This window comes from Oryctolagus cuniculus, chromosome 21 (assembly GCF_964237555.1).
Source record: "Oryctolagus cuniculus chromosome 21, mOryCun1.1, whole genome shotgun sequence".
Lineage (NCBI taxonomy): Eukaryota > Metazoa > Chordata > Mammalia > Lagomorpha > Leporidae > Oryctolagus > Oryctolagus cuniculus.
In genome coordinates this window covers 31,124,705-31,137,655 of record NC_091452.1, presented here as the reverse complement: position 1 = coordinate 31,137,655, position 12,951 = coordinate 31,124,705, and the positions used below count along the sequence as shown (strand labels likewise).

Here is a 12,951-nt window from a genome sequence, read left to right as displayed (position 1 = left end):
TGGGAATCTGACTGTGGCCGGGGTGTGAATAGACAGTCCCAGGCTGTGACCACCTCGTCCCCTCTCCCTCCAGCCCCCACACAGGGATCAAATAGGACTGGTGTGAAGATGATGCGAGCCCCCTGAAAGGCGGAGGGACCCTCCCCCAGCTGGCACACTTACCTGCCCGCTGCTTTTCTCTGTCCCCCGGCCCCCACCCCGCCATGGGCACAGATTGCCTTGTATCCCCAGGGTCCACAGATAGTTTCGATCCCAGGACAATAACCAGCTCACGTCTGTGAGGAATCCCCTGCCCTGGGTGCCGCCTCTCTGACCCTCTTGCCCTGGACGTATCTGCACAAGCTCCAGAGAAGCTGGACCCCAGACTGTACCCCAGTCTTAGAGTCTCAACTCCCAGCTTTCCTGCAGACACAGGTGCAGAAGAGGCAGGGACATGAGTGCCCTGGGCCCTGCCCCTGTGCCCACCTACTCCTCACACACCTCCGGAGCGGGGCAGGCGGTTGCTTGGGGTTCCCACCACCAGTGCAAGGGGCGATGGAGGTGTGGAGGGGGAAGGGAAGGTGGCCCAGCTGGCAAGACAAGTGGGGACAGAGCCACCACAGGAAGTGGCTCACACAGGAAGCCCCACCCCCACCCCGAGTCCTGGGCCGCCTCTGGGCTGTGGGTGGCTGGTGTTGAGTGTGAAGAGCCTACACCTCTATCAGGGTGATTGTTACAAATTCTCCCAGGGGCGCTCCTTGCAGCAGCCCCCCCCCCACTGGGCCCGACCTCGGGGAGCGTGATGTGGACGCCCCCTCCCGAGGGGCCCGGATGTGCGGCGCCCACGCCATGTCCACGCCAGCTCACGGGTCCTTTTCCTCTGCTCCTCTACAGCTCACAAGGACTTTGGCTACTTTTACGGCTCCAGCTACGTGGCAGCCCCCGACAGCAGCAGGACCCCCGGGCTCTCCCGTAACCGGGACGGGCTGCTGGTGGCGGAGCTGGACCTCAACCTGTGTCGGCAGATGAATGACGTCTGGAGCTTCAAGGTGGGTCGCCGGGTCCCCCCCGCCCCGTGTGGCCCTGCTCCTGCTCCCCGTGCCCTCAGACACGGCTCACGTGATGCACTCACTCCCCGGCCTGAGTGCTCCATGTGGAACACCAGGACCGGGACCCCTCCCCCTCGCTGGCCAAGGGGAGGAAGCACCGGTCATTCCACGGACTAGCAGCTGGCCTCGATAAATTCTCCTCTCATCTGACCGAGATTCTGGGCGCCTCCTCGCAAATTAATCTCAATTTCATTTGTCCGGAGAATAGAGTGGATTGGCTTCTCTAATCCTTTTTCCTTTCCAGGCCTTTGCACTTAGCGCAAGATAAATGTGCACGTCTGGGTCTGCCCGAGGCTGGGCTCCATCGTCTAGGCCCTGACAATAGTGGGAAATGGGTCAGGCGGAGAAACAGAATCTGGGCCTGGCGTGGCCACGCCAAGCCCCCTTCTGCTCCCAGGTTGTAAAGTGAAAGGCCCGTGCTGCCTCTGAAACCCAGCTGCTCTCTGACCGGAGCCCCAGAGGCAGGAGTATCAGGAACTGCTCTCCTGGGATGAGGCAGTGGTAGCCATGGCCAAGACCCCCAGGAAGGGATCCTGGCTGAGGGGTTTGTTCAACTGGTGTCCAGTGGTACGAGAGTACTCCAAAAAAGTTCATGGAAAAATGGCACACAGGGGCCGGGGTTATGGCCCTGTGGGTTGTGACCACTGCCTGCCACACTGGCATCCCGTATGAGCACTGAGTCCCGGCTGCTCCACTTCTGATCCAGCTCCCTGCTAACGCACCTGGGAAAGCAGCAGCAGACGGCCCTGAGTGCTTGGGCCCCTGCCATCCACATGGGAGACCCGCATGGAGTTGCAGGCTCCTGGCTTCAATCTGGCCCAGCCCTGGCTGTTGCAGCCATTTGGGGAGTGAACCAGCAGCTGGAAGGCCTCTATGTCTCTCTCTCTCTGTGTAGTTGTGTCTTTCAAATAAACAAATCTTAAAAAAAAAAAAAAAGGTATACAAAGGTAAGTGTATTTTGGTGCAAAAAGACCCAGAAGAAGCTCCCGGCTCCTGGCTTCTGATCAGCTCAGCTCCGGCCACTGCAGCCATTTTGGGAGTGAACCAGCAGATGGAAGACCTCTCTCTCTGTCTCTCCCTCTCTCTCTCTGTAACTCTGCCTCTCAATAAATAAATAACTAAATCTTGAAAGACACTTATCTGAGAGGCAGAGTTACACAGAGGAAGAGAGCGAGAGATTGTCCATTGGTGGGTTCATTCCCCAAATGGCCACAAGGGGGCCCAATCACTTGGGCCATCTTCTACCGTCTTCTCGGGCACATTAGCAGGGAGCTGGATGGGAAGTGAAGCAGCCAGGACTCAAACCGGTGCCCTGACACAGGACGCGTGTGCCGCAGGTGGCAGCTTAACCTGCCACGCCACAGCCCCGGCTCCCCGCCAGGTCTGTTAAGCAGTGTCACGGGAGCTGTAGTCGGTATTTTCTCATCAGAGGAAAGCCTTCCCAGCTGTGGTGATGGGCATGGCGGCCGAGGACTTGGGAAGCAGGGCAGGAGAGCACTCAGGCTGCAGACTGTCTGTCCAGGATGAGATGTGGTGCGGACAGACCTCCAGACAGCCAGGAGACCCAGGTTCAAATCCCGACTGGGGTCCCAGAGCAGATCTGCCCATCCCTTCCCTGGGCTGACAACTGCCCATCTGCGGCTCTGTTGGACCCTAGCTTACCCTCCCCTTTCCTGTCTTGGGGTGGGCCACACCTCCTAGACAGGCAGGTGAGGCTGAGCTGTGGGAGTCAATGATGAACTCTGCCACAGCAGCCCAGCCAGCCTGGAGAAGTCACACGGGGTGGGGGAGCGGAGGGGGCCGTGTTGGTGTTCCTCTGTTGCAGGCTGAAACCCTGTGTCCCCCATCTGCCTGACACATTCCTGTCTCATGGCTGCCCCCTAGTGGCAGGAGGTGGTGGCGAATAAGTGAGGAGCATTTATAGAACAGGAACTTCTAACATCTGCCCGTTTCACTTTCAGATGACGGGCAGATACGAGATGTATGCCCGGGAACTCGCCGAAGCTGTCAAACCCAACTACAGCCCCACCGTCATCAGGGAGTAGCTGGTTCTGCCCCACCCCCACTCCCCACCTGCCTGTAGGGTGGGGCCCTCTGTCACTGGGTGATTAGCAAACTCGGTGGGCTCATCAATCCAAGTTCTCCCTGTACACCGCACTCTCCAGGTTGGCTTTAAAATGCTCGGGGGTGGGGGGGTGGGGGGATGGAGGGGAATCACTGCTTAGCAGGTACAATGTTTCCTTCGGGGTGATTGTAAATGCTTCGGGATAGATACAGGTGGTGGTTGTCCTGTGTTGCTGTGTGCTAAACACCTCTGGATTGCACATGGCGACATATTTCATTTGCTTTGCTGTGATGTGAATTCTACCTCTATTAAAAAAAAAAAAGTAATGCTCGGGTGGGCGTTTGGTGCACGCCCCCTGCTTGGGACACCCACATACCATATGCAAGTCCTGGGGTTCACATCCCAGCTCTGCTTCCAGCTAATGCGCACCCTGGGATGCAGCAGGTGCTGGCTCAAGTACTTAGGTCCCTGCTACCTACGTGAGAGACCCAGACAGAATCCCAGGCTTCTGGCTTCAGTCTGGCCCAGCCCTGGTGGTTGTGTGCATTTAGAGCATGAGCCATCCATTATATGATCTGTCTGTCTCTGTCTCTGTCTCTGTCTCTGTCTCTGTCTGTCTCTTGCTCTCTCACTGCCTTTCAAATACGTTTTAAAAAATAATAACAGCCAGGCACTGCCTGTGCAGGTTGATTAGACTTCAGACAGATGGGACACCCCGGTCCCAAGGTCTCATTAGCTCCCTGAGGTCAGTGTTGGGGTCTGTGCACTAGGACCAAGGGTGAGGGTGGACCCAGGGTCATAGGCACAGGTGCAGGTCGGGGGGGGCAGTCTTTGGATTTGTCATCCTGGTTCAGCTACAGCCCCCAGATGTTCAGTGGAACACTAATCTAGTTCTTGTCTGAGGGTATACTGTGGATGCAATTACAGCTTATAAACCAATTGACTAAGTGGGATTATCCCAGATGAACTTGGGTGGGCCTGGCTCAAGTAGTTGAAAAGGCAGGAGGCAGGGTTGGCGCCATGGCTCACTTGGTTAATCCTCCGCCTGCAGCACCGGCATCCCATATGGGCACCAGGTTCTAGTCCCAGCTGCTCCTCTTCCACTCCAGCTCTCTGCTGTGGCCCGGAAGGCAGTGAAGGATGGCCCAAGTGCTTGGGCCCTGCACCCACACGGGAGACCAGGAGGAAGCACCTGGCTCCTAGGAGGCTATGGATCGGCACAGTGCGCCGGCCGTAGCAGCCATTTTGGGGGTGAACCAATGGAAGGAAGACCTTTCTCTCTGTCTCTCTCTCTGTCTATAACTCTGTCAAAAAAAAAAAAAAAAAAAAAAAAAAAAGAAGAAGAAGAAGAAGAAGAAGAAGAAGAAAAGAAAAAGAAAAGGGAAATTCTGCCCAGTTCTGCCTGTGGATGGCAGCTGGGTGGGGGGCGGTGAGAACCCCAGCCTTCCCTGTAGTCGTCAGACTTGTGTAGCCAGGACTCACCCATTACCCAAGTCAGTTCCTCACAACAAACCCCTGAGTGTATTTCCTCCCAGCTCTGCCTCTCTGGTTTGGGCGTGACTGATGAAGACCTTGGTATTGGAAGTGGTTCTGAAGGAAGAGAATCTAAAGGATGCATTTTCTGGAATTCTTCCGCTGTCTGATGGACTTTTGTCCATGACTGTTTCCAGGGCTGTAGCAGTGTTGGGTCTGATGCGGCCTCAGGAATTCTCACGAGGGATTGGCTGTCAGCCGGTGCCCGAGTTCCCAGCTCGCCCCTCCTGACGGCCTGCCCTATGGGTTTCACCCTTCCCTAACCAGCCCCCCTCCCCAGGTGGCGAATCCCTTGCAGTGAATGTCTATCATCACATCTGCGCCTCTATCTCTTCAGCCCCTAGTGGTTCTGCTTCCGTGGCCGAGCCCTGACTGACAACGTCAGCTGCCCACCCCTCCGCACCTTGACTTCCACATCTGTAAAATGGGACCACGTTTCCCCTCCTGCTTCATGTCACGGGGTGGTGATGCATGGCCGACTAGACAAGCCAGGAGCCCTCTGGCCGTGACCAGCACCATGCCTGCATGGGCTCTGTCCCTGGGACCATAGAGCAAGAATCCAACCTGCCAAATCGCAAACAGCAGTTGACCAGGGAGTCAAGAATGGGGGTGACTTGCAGGTGGGAGGCTACTCATTATATGAACCTCCCTGAAAAGAGAGTCCAGACAATGGCCCACCACACACACACGGATGAGGGACCCATGGCAACTGTCTCCAGACAATCCCCACCCCTTGCCTCTCCGCTATCTTGGCTTCTGGTAGTTTCTCCATGAATGTGCTGTTCTGTTGTTTGGATTCATCTAAGGGAGGGTAGCCAAATCCATCATTCAACCCATCTTTTTTTTTTCCCAAAAATTTACTTATTTATTGAAAGGCAGAGTTACAAAGAGGCAGAGAGCAAGAGAGGTCTTCCATCTGGCTGGTTCACTCCCCAGATGGCTGCAACAGCCGGAGCTGGGCCGATCTGAAGCCCGGATGCCAGGAGCTTCTTCTGGGTCTCTGATGCAGGTGTAGGGGCCCAAGGACTTGGACCATCTTCCACCACTTTCCCAGGCCATAGCAGAGAGCTGGATCGGAAGAGGAGCAGACAGGACTCAAACCGGCACTATATGGGATACCAGCACTGTAGGCAGTGGCTTCACCCACTACACCACTGTGCCGGCCCTCAAATGGCCCAAGTCCTTGGGCCCCTGCAACTGTGTGGGAGATCTTGAAGAAGCTCCTGGCTTCTGGCTTCGGATTGGTGCAGCTCCGGCCCCTGTGGCCATTTTGGGGAGTGAACCAGCGGAAGGAAGACCTTTCTCTCCGTCTCTGCCTCTCACTGTCTGTAACTGTACCTCTCAAGTAAATAAAATCTTTATTTTAAAATCTTTATTTGAAAGGCAGGGTTACAGAGAAAGAGGAAAGAGGTCTTCCATCCACGAGTTCACTCCCCAAATGGCTACAGCAGCCAGGACTGAGCAAGGCCAAAGTCAGGAACACATCTCTCATGTGGGATGCAAGGGCCCAAGCACTTGGGCCATCTTCTGCTTTCCCAGGTGCATTAGCGGGGAGCTGGATCAGTGATGGAGCAGCTGCGGCTCTCTGCTGTGGCCTGGGAAAGCAGTAGAAGATGGCCCAAGTGCTTGGGCCCTGGACCTGCATGGGAGACCGAGAAGAAGCTCCTGGCTCCTGGCTTTGGGTAGCCATTGAGACCATCTGGAGAGTGAACCAGCGTATGGAAGACCTCCCTCTCTCTCTCTCTCTGCCTCTGCCTTTCTGTAACTCTGCCTTCCAAATAAATAAATCTTCAAAAACAAAAAAAAAAAAAAGAAAGAAATGGAGCAGCTGGAACTCGAACCGGTGCCCAGATGGGATGTTGGGGGCTGCAGTGACAACCCACTGTGCCACAGCACCGGCACCCAAAGATTTAATTAAAAAAAAAAAAAAAACAAAAAAAAAAAAAACAAAAAAAAAACTTCAAGGTTTCTTATGAACACCTTGAAGATGCAGACACTGGCCACCAGCTGGTAGGACATAACTGGAGTCCAGTGCTTGTATTTATGGATGGACTGTCTGAGGACAGTTGGCCCAACCCGACCTGTTTGTCCACACCTCCAGCTGGGAGGCATTTTTGTCTTCCCAACAGAATGACTGAGTGAGGTTTGTGGGAACGGGACTGGGAAATACATCTGGTGGTATTGCCGGTATTTTCCATGGGCGGTGCAGGGGCCAGAGATACGCCCTACTGTTCCCGGTAAACTTGTGGGAATGGTGATCAAACCGTGGTCACGGCCATCTGAGGTAGGAAGGTGGAGCCCACAGGCACTTCGGCTTAAGGTACTTGGAAAAATTTGGGAGAGCTGCACCAGGATATTTTGTCCATAAGGTAGGTCCCGGGATGGGTTGTGGGGCATTGTAAGAAACCAAGACCATACACCCCCTCCCTCCTTATCTCCTGGAATCTAGGGCGTTTCCAAACTTGGTATCAGGGTTGGTGCTCCTCCAAAACTCGTGTGTCCCGCTGCAGTGCTTATGGCACCTCTTCCTCCAGTTTGTGTCAGGTGCAAGAGGAACCAGAACATTTTTATTTAAGCGCACAGAGACCCATTATGTTCCCCGCTTTGTCCACCGTGGGCTACCGTAGGGGGGTCTTACTGAGCAGTGTGTCCACCCAAGAGGTCATCATTATTACGATATAAGCCCATGTCGATCCAACAAGAGAATCCAGGTGGCTGGACAGAATCCTAGTCTTAGTTTGAATCCTAAGTCTTCCTTTTACTATTTTTTATTTCTTAATTTTTAAAGATTCATTTATTTGAAAGAGAATCTTCCATCTGCTAGTTCATTCCCCACATGGCTGTAACTGCCAAGGCTGAGCCCATTCCCCACATGGCTGTAACTGCCAAGGCTGAGCCGGGCTGGAGCCAGGAGCCAGGAGCCAGGAGCTTCATCCAGATCTCCTACATCTGTGCAGGTGCCTGAGGACTTGGGCCATCCTCTGCTGCTTTCCCAGGTGCATTAGTAGGGAGCTGGATCAGAAGCGGAGCAGCCAGGAAAGGAACCAGCAAGCATAAGGGATGCCCGTTTCCCAGGCGGCAGCTTAACCCACTACGCCACACTGCCAGCACCCAGCAAGGCTCCCTTTAAACCAGGCTGGTCTGGAGTTGGTATTATGCAAAATAGAACAATTAACAGGGAGAGTCAGGAGGGGTGGAGGTTTGAAAGTGTCCCACAGAAGCTCACGTGCTGAAAACTTAATCCCCACCATCAAATGGGAATGATACTTGGGAGGTAATCAGGATTCAGTGAGGTCACGAGGGCGGGACTCCGTGATGACATTGTGGCTTAAGACGGCGGCTCAGCTAGCACAGCTGGCTCTGGCTCACCCGCTGATACTCTCCTGTGTGATGCAGCAGGGAAGCCCTCGCCAGACACACAGTGGACTGCCCAGAACAGTGAGCTAAATATATCTATCTACATGCTGATTCACTCCCCCAGATGGCTGCAATGGCCAGGGCTGGGCGAGGCTGAAGCTAGGAGCCAGGTGCCTCTCCTGGGCCAGGCCAAAGTCAGGAGCTTCATCTGGGCCTTCCACATGGGTGGCAGGGACCCATGCACTTGGGCCATCTTCCCCTGCTTTCCCAGGCGCATTAGCAGGGAGCTAGATTAGAAGTGGAGCAGCTGGGACTCAAACTGGAGCTCAATGTGGGATGCTGGTATTGCAGGTGGTGGCTTTACCTGCCATGCCACAACACCGGCCCCTACTTGCTTGCTTTATAAACAGCCCAGTCTCAGACACTCAGTGATAGCCATAGAGAATGGACTAGGACAGGTTAGGATACCAAAGTTTCAATATAGGTTAACAGCTTCCTACCCTTTTTAACCAGATATGTAAGGGCAAGAAGTTCATGGGGGAAAAAAATGGAATGAAAAGCTAAGCTTGCTTTGGTACAAAATACTTTGAAAAAATGCATAGTTTTTCATGACCTCTTTGAAGACTCCTTGTATGCATGGATTTCAAATGTTTTGTACCAAGATAAACTTACCTTTCACTTCATTTTTCTATGGACTTTTTAAGAAAAAGATTTATTGGGGCTGGCATTGTGGTCACCACTTTGGGTGACAGTTCACATCCCAGCTACGCCACTTCCAATCCGGTTCCCTACTGATGTGCCTGGAAAGGCAGCAGAAGATGGCCCAAGTGCTTTGACCCCTGCACCCACATGGGAGATCCAGAAGAAGCTCCTGGCTTCGGCCTGGCCCAGCCCTGGCTATTGTGGCCATTTGGAGAATGAAACAGCAGATGGTAGCTCTTTCTATGCCAACCCCTGTCTCTGTCATACTGCCTTAAAAGAAAATGTATATATTTGAAAGGGAGAGTGAGAGAGAGAGAGAGCTTCCATCCAGTGGTTCACTCCCTAAATGGCTTCAGTGACCCAGGCTGGGCCAGACTGAAGCCAGGAGCCAGGAGCTTCCTCCAGGTCTCCCATGTGGGTGGCAGGGAACCAAGCACTTGGGCCACCTTCCGCCGCTCTCCCAGGAGTATCAGCAGCCCATATTGGATGACCCAGTGGTTGAAGACCTTCCTGTCTCTCTTCTGTCTCTAAATCTGCCTCTCAAATAAATATATAAAACTTAAACGACTAGACTGAGCTCCCAGGACCATCTGCCTGCAGCCCATCCATCCCATCCAGGCTTTGCACAAGCAGCAAGGCCTGAACAGGAAGCACAAGGGCCTGGACGTGACAAAGGCAGATTACAAACTGGCTATGGCAACGAAAGGGACCCCAGTTCCCATGTGGTCGCGCTGGGGACTTGGGAAGGAGACGGGGATTCTGCAGGCCATTTTGTGCAGTGAGAATATTTATTGAGAATGGCTCATTACAAACAAAATATATTTATGTATAAAATCTCTGCAATGCAAAAGATCCCTTTCGTCCCCCTGTGGCTAGAAAGCCGCTGTCCTGTGTAGCTTTGGAGGTCGTGCTGGGACCCCCGGGTGGATCAGTGGTGGGTGCTGTGTGCCGTGGGCCAAAGCCCCTGCCGTCCAGGCTGTTTCTCCAGCCCATTTTCATGACGCGGTGTTGGGGACTCAGCCCAGGGAGATGAGTCTTGTGGACGGCCAGGCATCTCCTAGCGTGCACTGAGAAGCCATCCTCCAGGCTCAGGGCTGACATGCTAAGTGCCTGTGACCAGTGTCCGTGGAGGCCGCTCCCTGGGACAGCCCCACCAGCTCTCTGCCCTATGCCTCGTTCGCACCTGGCTGGCCTGAGTTTCGTGTCCTCCTGTTGGTTCTCTTCATTCAGCTCTGCTTGCCATTCGACCCAGACCTCTCCTGAGGACGCCCACGCCCCACAGCAGATGTGTGTGGGACTCTCAGGCTCGTAGCCAGAGATCCCTGGCACCCTGGGCCACCTGGTGTATTAAGGCAACAAAAATGAGACCAGTCTGAAGCCAACGTGAGTCTCAGAAACACAGGGTGGCTGCCCAGCCAGCAAAGGCTGTTGCCAAGGAGTTAATAGGGCTGGGGGGTGGGGGGTGGGGGGGCTCACAGCCCTGGCAGGCAGAGCCTCTCACTGCCCGAGAACCACCGTGATGGCCAGCGGGCAGCCGTGACCACATCATGCCTCCAGCACCGAAAGACCAAGACCCGGGGTGCAGACAGATACTTCCTCCTCCCAAAGGTGAGACCTCCTCTCTTTGAAAACAGACCTGGACTGGCTGACCCCGTCCCGTGAGAGAGGTGCTAGGGGCTCCAAAGTACCTGCAATCTCACTATTATTATCTTACGTGAAAGCGATTTCTCACCCTCTGAAAGCAAAAACTTATATCTAAAAAAAAAAAACAACAATACACACACACACACAAACCCCAAACCAAAAGAAAAAAAAAAAAAGGAAGGAAACAGCTCCAGTTGTGGTACTTGCTGCGCTGTGTGATGACAGACCCAGCACTCCATGCAGAGTCCTGGCATCAGTGGCAATGGCAGCGGGGAAGCCAAGGGCTGCCCCTGCTGCTGCCGCAGGAGTGCAGGCCTAGCACCCTGCACCCAGAAGATGGGTCCTGCCGCCGGCATCCTGGCTGGTGTCAGGAGGCCCCCTGAGCCCTAAGCACACTCTGTGTCGCCGGCCATCGGGCCCCCGCCAAGAGGACCCTCTACTGGATAGGGCTGGACTCCTTAGAGGGCTGCAGGAGGCCTCCAAGCCCCCAGGCACCGGGGCTCTGCAGGGTGGGGTGGCTGTGAGATGTGTCTACACTGTGGCAGAGGCTAGGCGACCTGGCAACCAGCCACGGTGATCGGGCCTAGAAGGGGGTGGGATGAGGCGGTGATGGCACGCACCGTAGGGCACGTGGGGTCTGCAGCACCTCCGGGCGCCTGGAGCCAGAGGCTGGCTGTGCTCCCCAACCCCAGAGGTGCTGTCCTGATAATCAGCACCAGCCACATGGTCTCTCTCTCCAGGGCTTGGTCCCAAGGTCTGTGGGGAGTGGGAGTCCGATTCAGGCCTCTTCCCCTTGCCTGGGGTCCCACTCAAAGTCAACAAGGATGCTCTTGGGGCTGGACTTCCGTTGGGCACCGCTGGAGTCAGGCTTGGAGTTCCGGGGTGTGGCTCACCTTGGAAGCAGGTGCTTCGGGTAGTGGCATGACAACACACAATGCTGGCAGATGAGGCAGCTGTGCTGGTCTCCCAGAGTTCCCTGGGGCTTTGTCAGCTCCTGAGTGGGCCTTGCTGGGGGCAGAGGGGGCGGGATCCAAGAGCCTGGGCACACCAGGCTCCTGCTGTCAGCTGTCCAGATAGACAAAGAGGATGTCCTCATCTGTGCCGTAGCTGGTTCTGGCCTCTTCAAAATTACTGATGCTGGTGCTGCACATTCCTGCGGCGTGGGGGTTTGTGGGGAGGGTAGAGAGGGCTCAATGGGTAGGGACACAGCACCTGCCCCACCAGCACCCAAGGGAGCCAGGCAAGACCCGACCACAGCCCACTTGGCTGGCCACTCCTCTTGGCTCAAGTCCTGCACCCCCAAGAAGCTATCCTTGCCTATTCCAGCTCTTTCTCTGGCCCCTCCCCAGGTTAGTAGATGGACAAGTAAGGCCCGGGGTGGGGGGGGGGCAATGTGCTCCATGCAACATGGACACACGGGTGGGTCTGTGGGAATCAGGGAGGGCCTTCCCCAAGCCCTGAGGGCAGTGGGCAGGCCCAGGTGGAGCAGGGGCCATGTCTGGCCAGACTGTCTGTCTGTGGCATGTGCTGCTGGCTGTCCTGAGAGGAATCGGGGTTGGGCGCTTAGGTGGCGAGGCAGGGCCCTGGGCGGTAGCACGGGGTTGGTGGGAGGGCGGGGTGGCCCTGAGGAGCAGGGGTTTTGGGATGAGGTGAAGGGGTGGGAGGGGAGGGAGTCCTGGGGGCCCAGCACTCACGGTCGGCGTAGGCTGGGTTGTTGTAGAAGATGCAGCTGGTGGCCCGGCTGTAGCCGCGCAGCACGATGAAGTGGCCCTGGTAGTCGGGGGTGCGGCAGAAGCAGCGGTGGCCGCTGGGGGCGAAGCAGCAGTACTTGACGGGGCTGGAGCACAGGTCGCAGTGCAGCACCCCCGAGTTCACCAGCACGATGGCCACGTGGCCCTGGGCCAGGTGTGCCTGGATATCCTGAATGCTCACAGCACTGGGGGCGCGAGGGAGGGAGGGAGGGGTCAGGTTTATCCCTGCTTCTGTCTCTGTTCCCCTGGGCCCCCAGTTCCTCTGCCCTCTGCCCTGAGCTCCTTGCAGGTGGAAGAGCCCTTGTGTAGTCACTGCGCAGGCTCAGTGTGGGGTGGGAGGGGACAGTTCCCAGCGTGCACCAGACGAGCTGGCACCATCAGTAGAGACAAGCAGGAAATGGGCCACTAGAGCAACACTTGGAACCTCACTCCCAGCCTGGGTAATGAATTCTTTCTGCCAAGCCCGTTTGTTCTTTATCCTCCATCAAGTGTGGTTTATGCTGGAAGCCGCGGGCCCAGTTCAGTTCCCCAAATCCGAGCCAAGCTGGGCTGAGCCAGTTTGTTAACCAAACGCTTCTGTGAAAGGGCTCTTTCTCCTTTCTAAGGTTTCTTGTGGCAGGAGGAGCAGCTCCAGGGGAAATACACACACACCCCACCCAGTTCTGCAGACACAGCTGTCTGGAGCCGCCCCGAGGGGCACACCCCAGGCACCTCTCCAAATAAGCACCTAGAGGGACCCAACAGTAGGGCTGCTCTGCTCTTTACGTGGGCTCCTTCATCAGTCTCCTGAGGAGTGGCAGCGCCGGCACCA

At 55.6% G+C, this 12,951-nt stretch overlaps 2 protein-coding genes across 10 annotated transcripts in view; one reads left to right on the top strand and one right to left on the bottom strand.

The window, feature by feature from the left end:
* UPB1 (beta-ureidopropionase 1) overlaps positions 1-4,508 on the top strand; it is a 40,157-nt gene extending 35,649 nt beyond the window's left edge. The window contains exons 9-10 of the mRNA XM_002722551.5: positions 874-1,028; positions 3,050-4,508. Of these exons, the coding sequence (XP_002722597.2) occupies positions 874-1,028; positions 3,050-3,133 (239 nt within the window). The 3' untranslated portion in view covers positions 3,134-4,508. The remainder of the gene's footprint in view (positions 1-873; positions 1,029-3,049) is intronic.
* Positions 4,509-5,524: 1,016 nt separating this feature from the next.
* Positions 5,525-12,951, bottom strand: part of GUCD1 (guanylyl cyclase domain containing 1) — a 16,992-nt gene continuing 9,565 nt past the window's right edge. For 5 of the 9 annotated variants that reach the window (XM_017338492.3, XM_008250168.4, XM_051837116.2 and 2 more), the window contains exons 5-6: positions 12,084-12,325; positions 9,515-11,542 (exon numbers count right to left, since the gene is read on the bottom strand). In XM_017338492.3, coding sequence (XP_017193981.2) covers positions 11,451-11,542; positions 12,084-12,325 — 334 coding nt within the window. In that variant the 3' untranslated portion in view covers positions 9,515-11,450. Of the gene's footprint in view, positions 5,755-9,514; positions 11,543-12,083; positions 12,326-12,951 lie in introns of those variants that run through there. The other 4 variants (XM_008250169.4, XM_008250171.4, XR_011385200.1 and 1 more) reach the window with 3 other exon arrangements.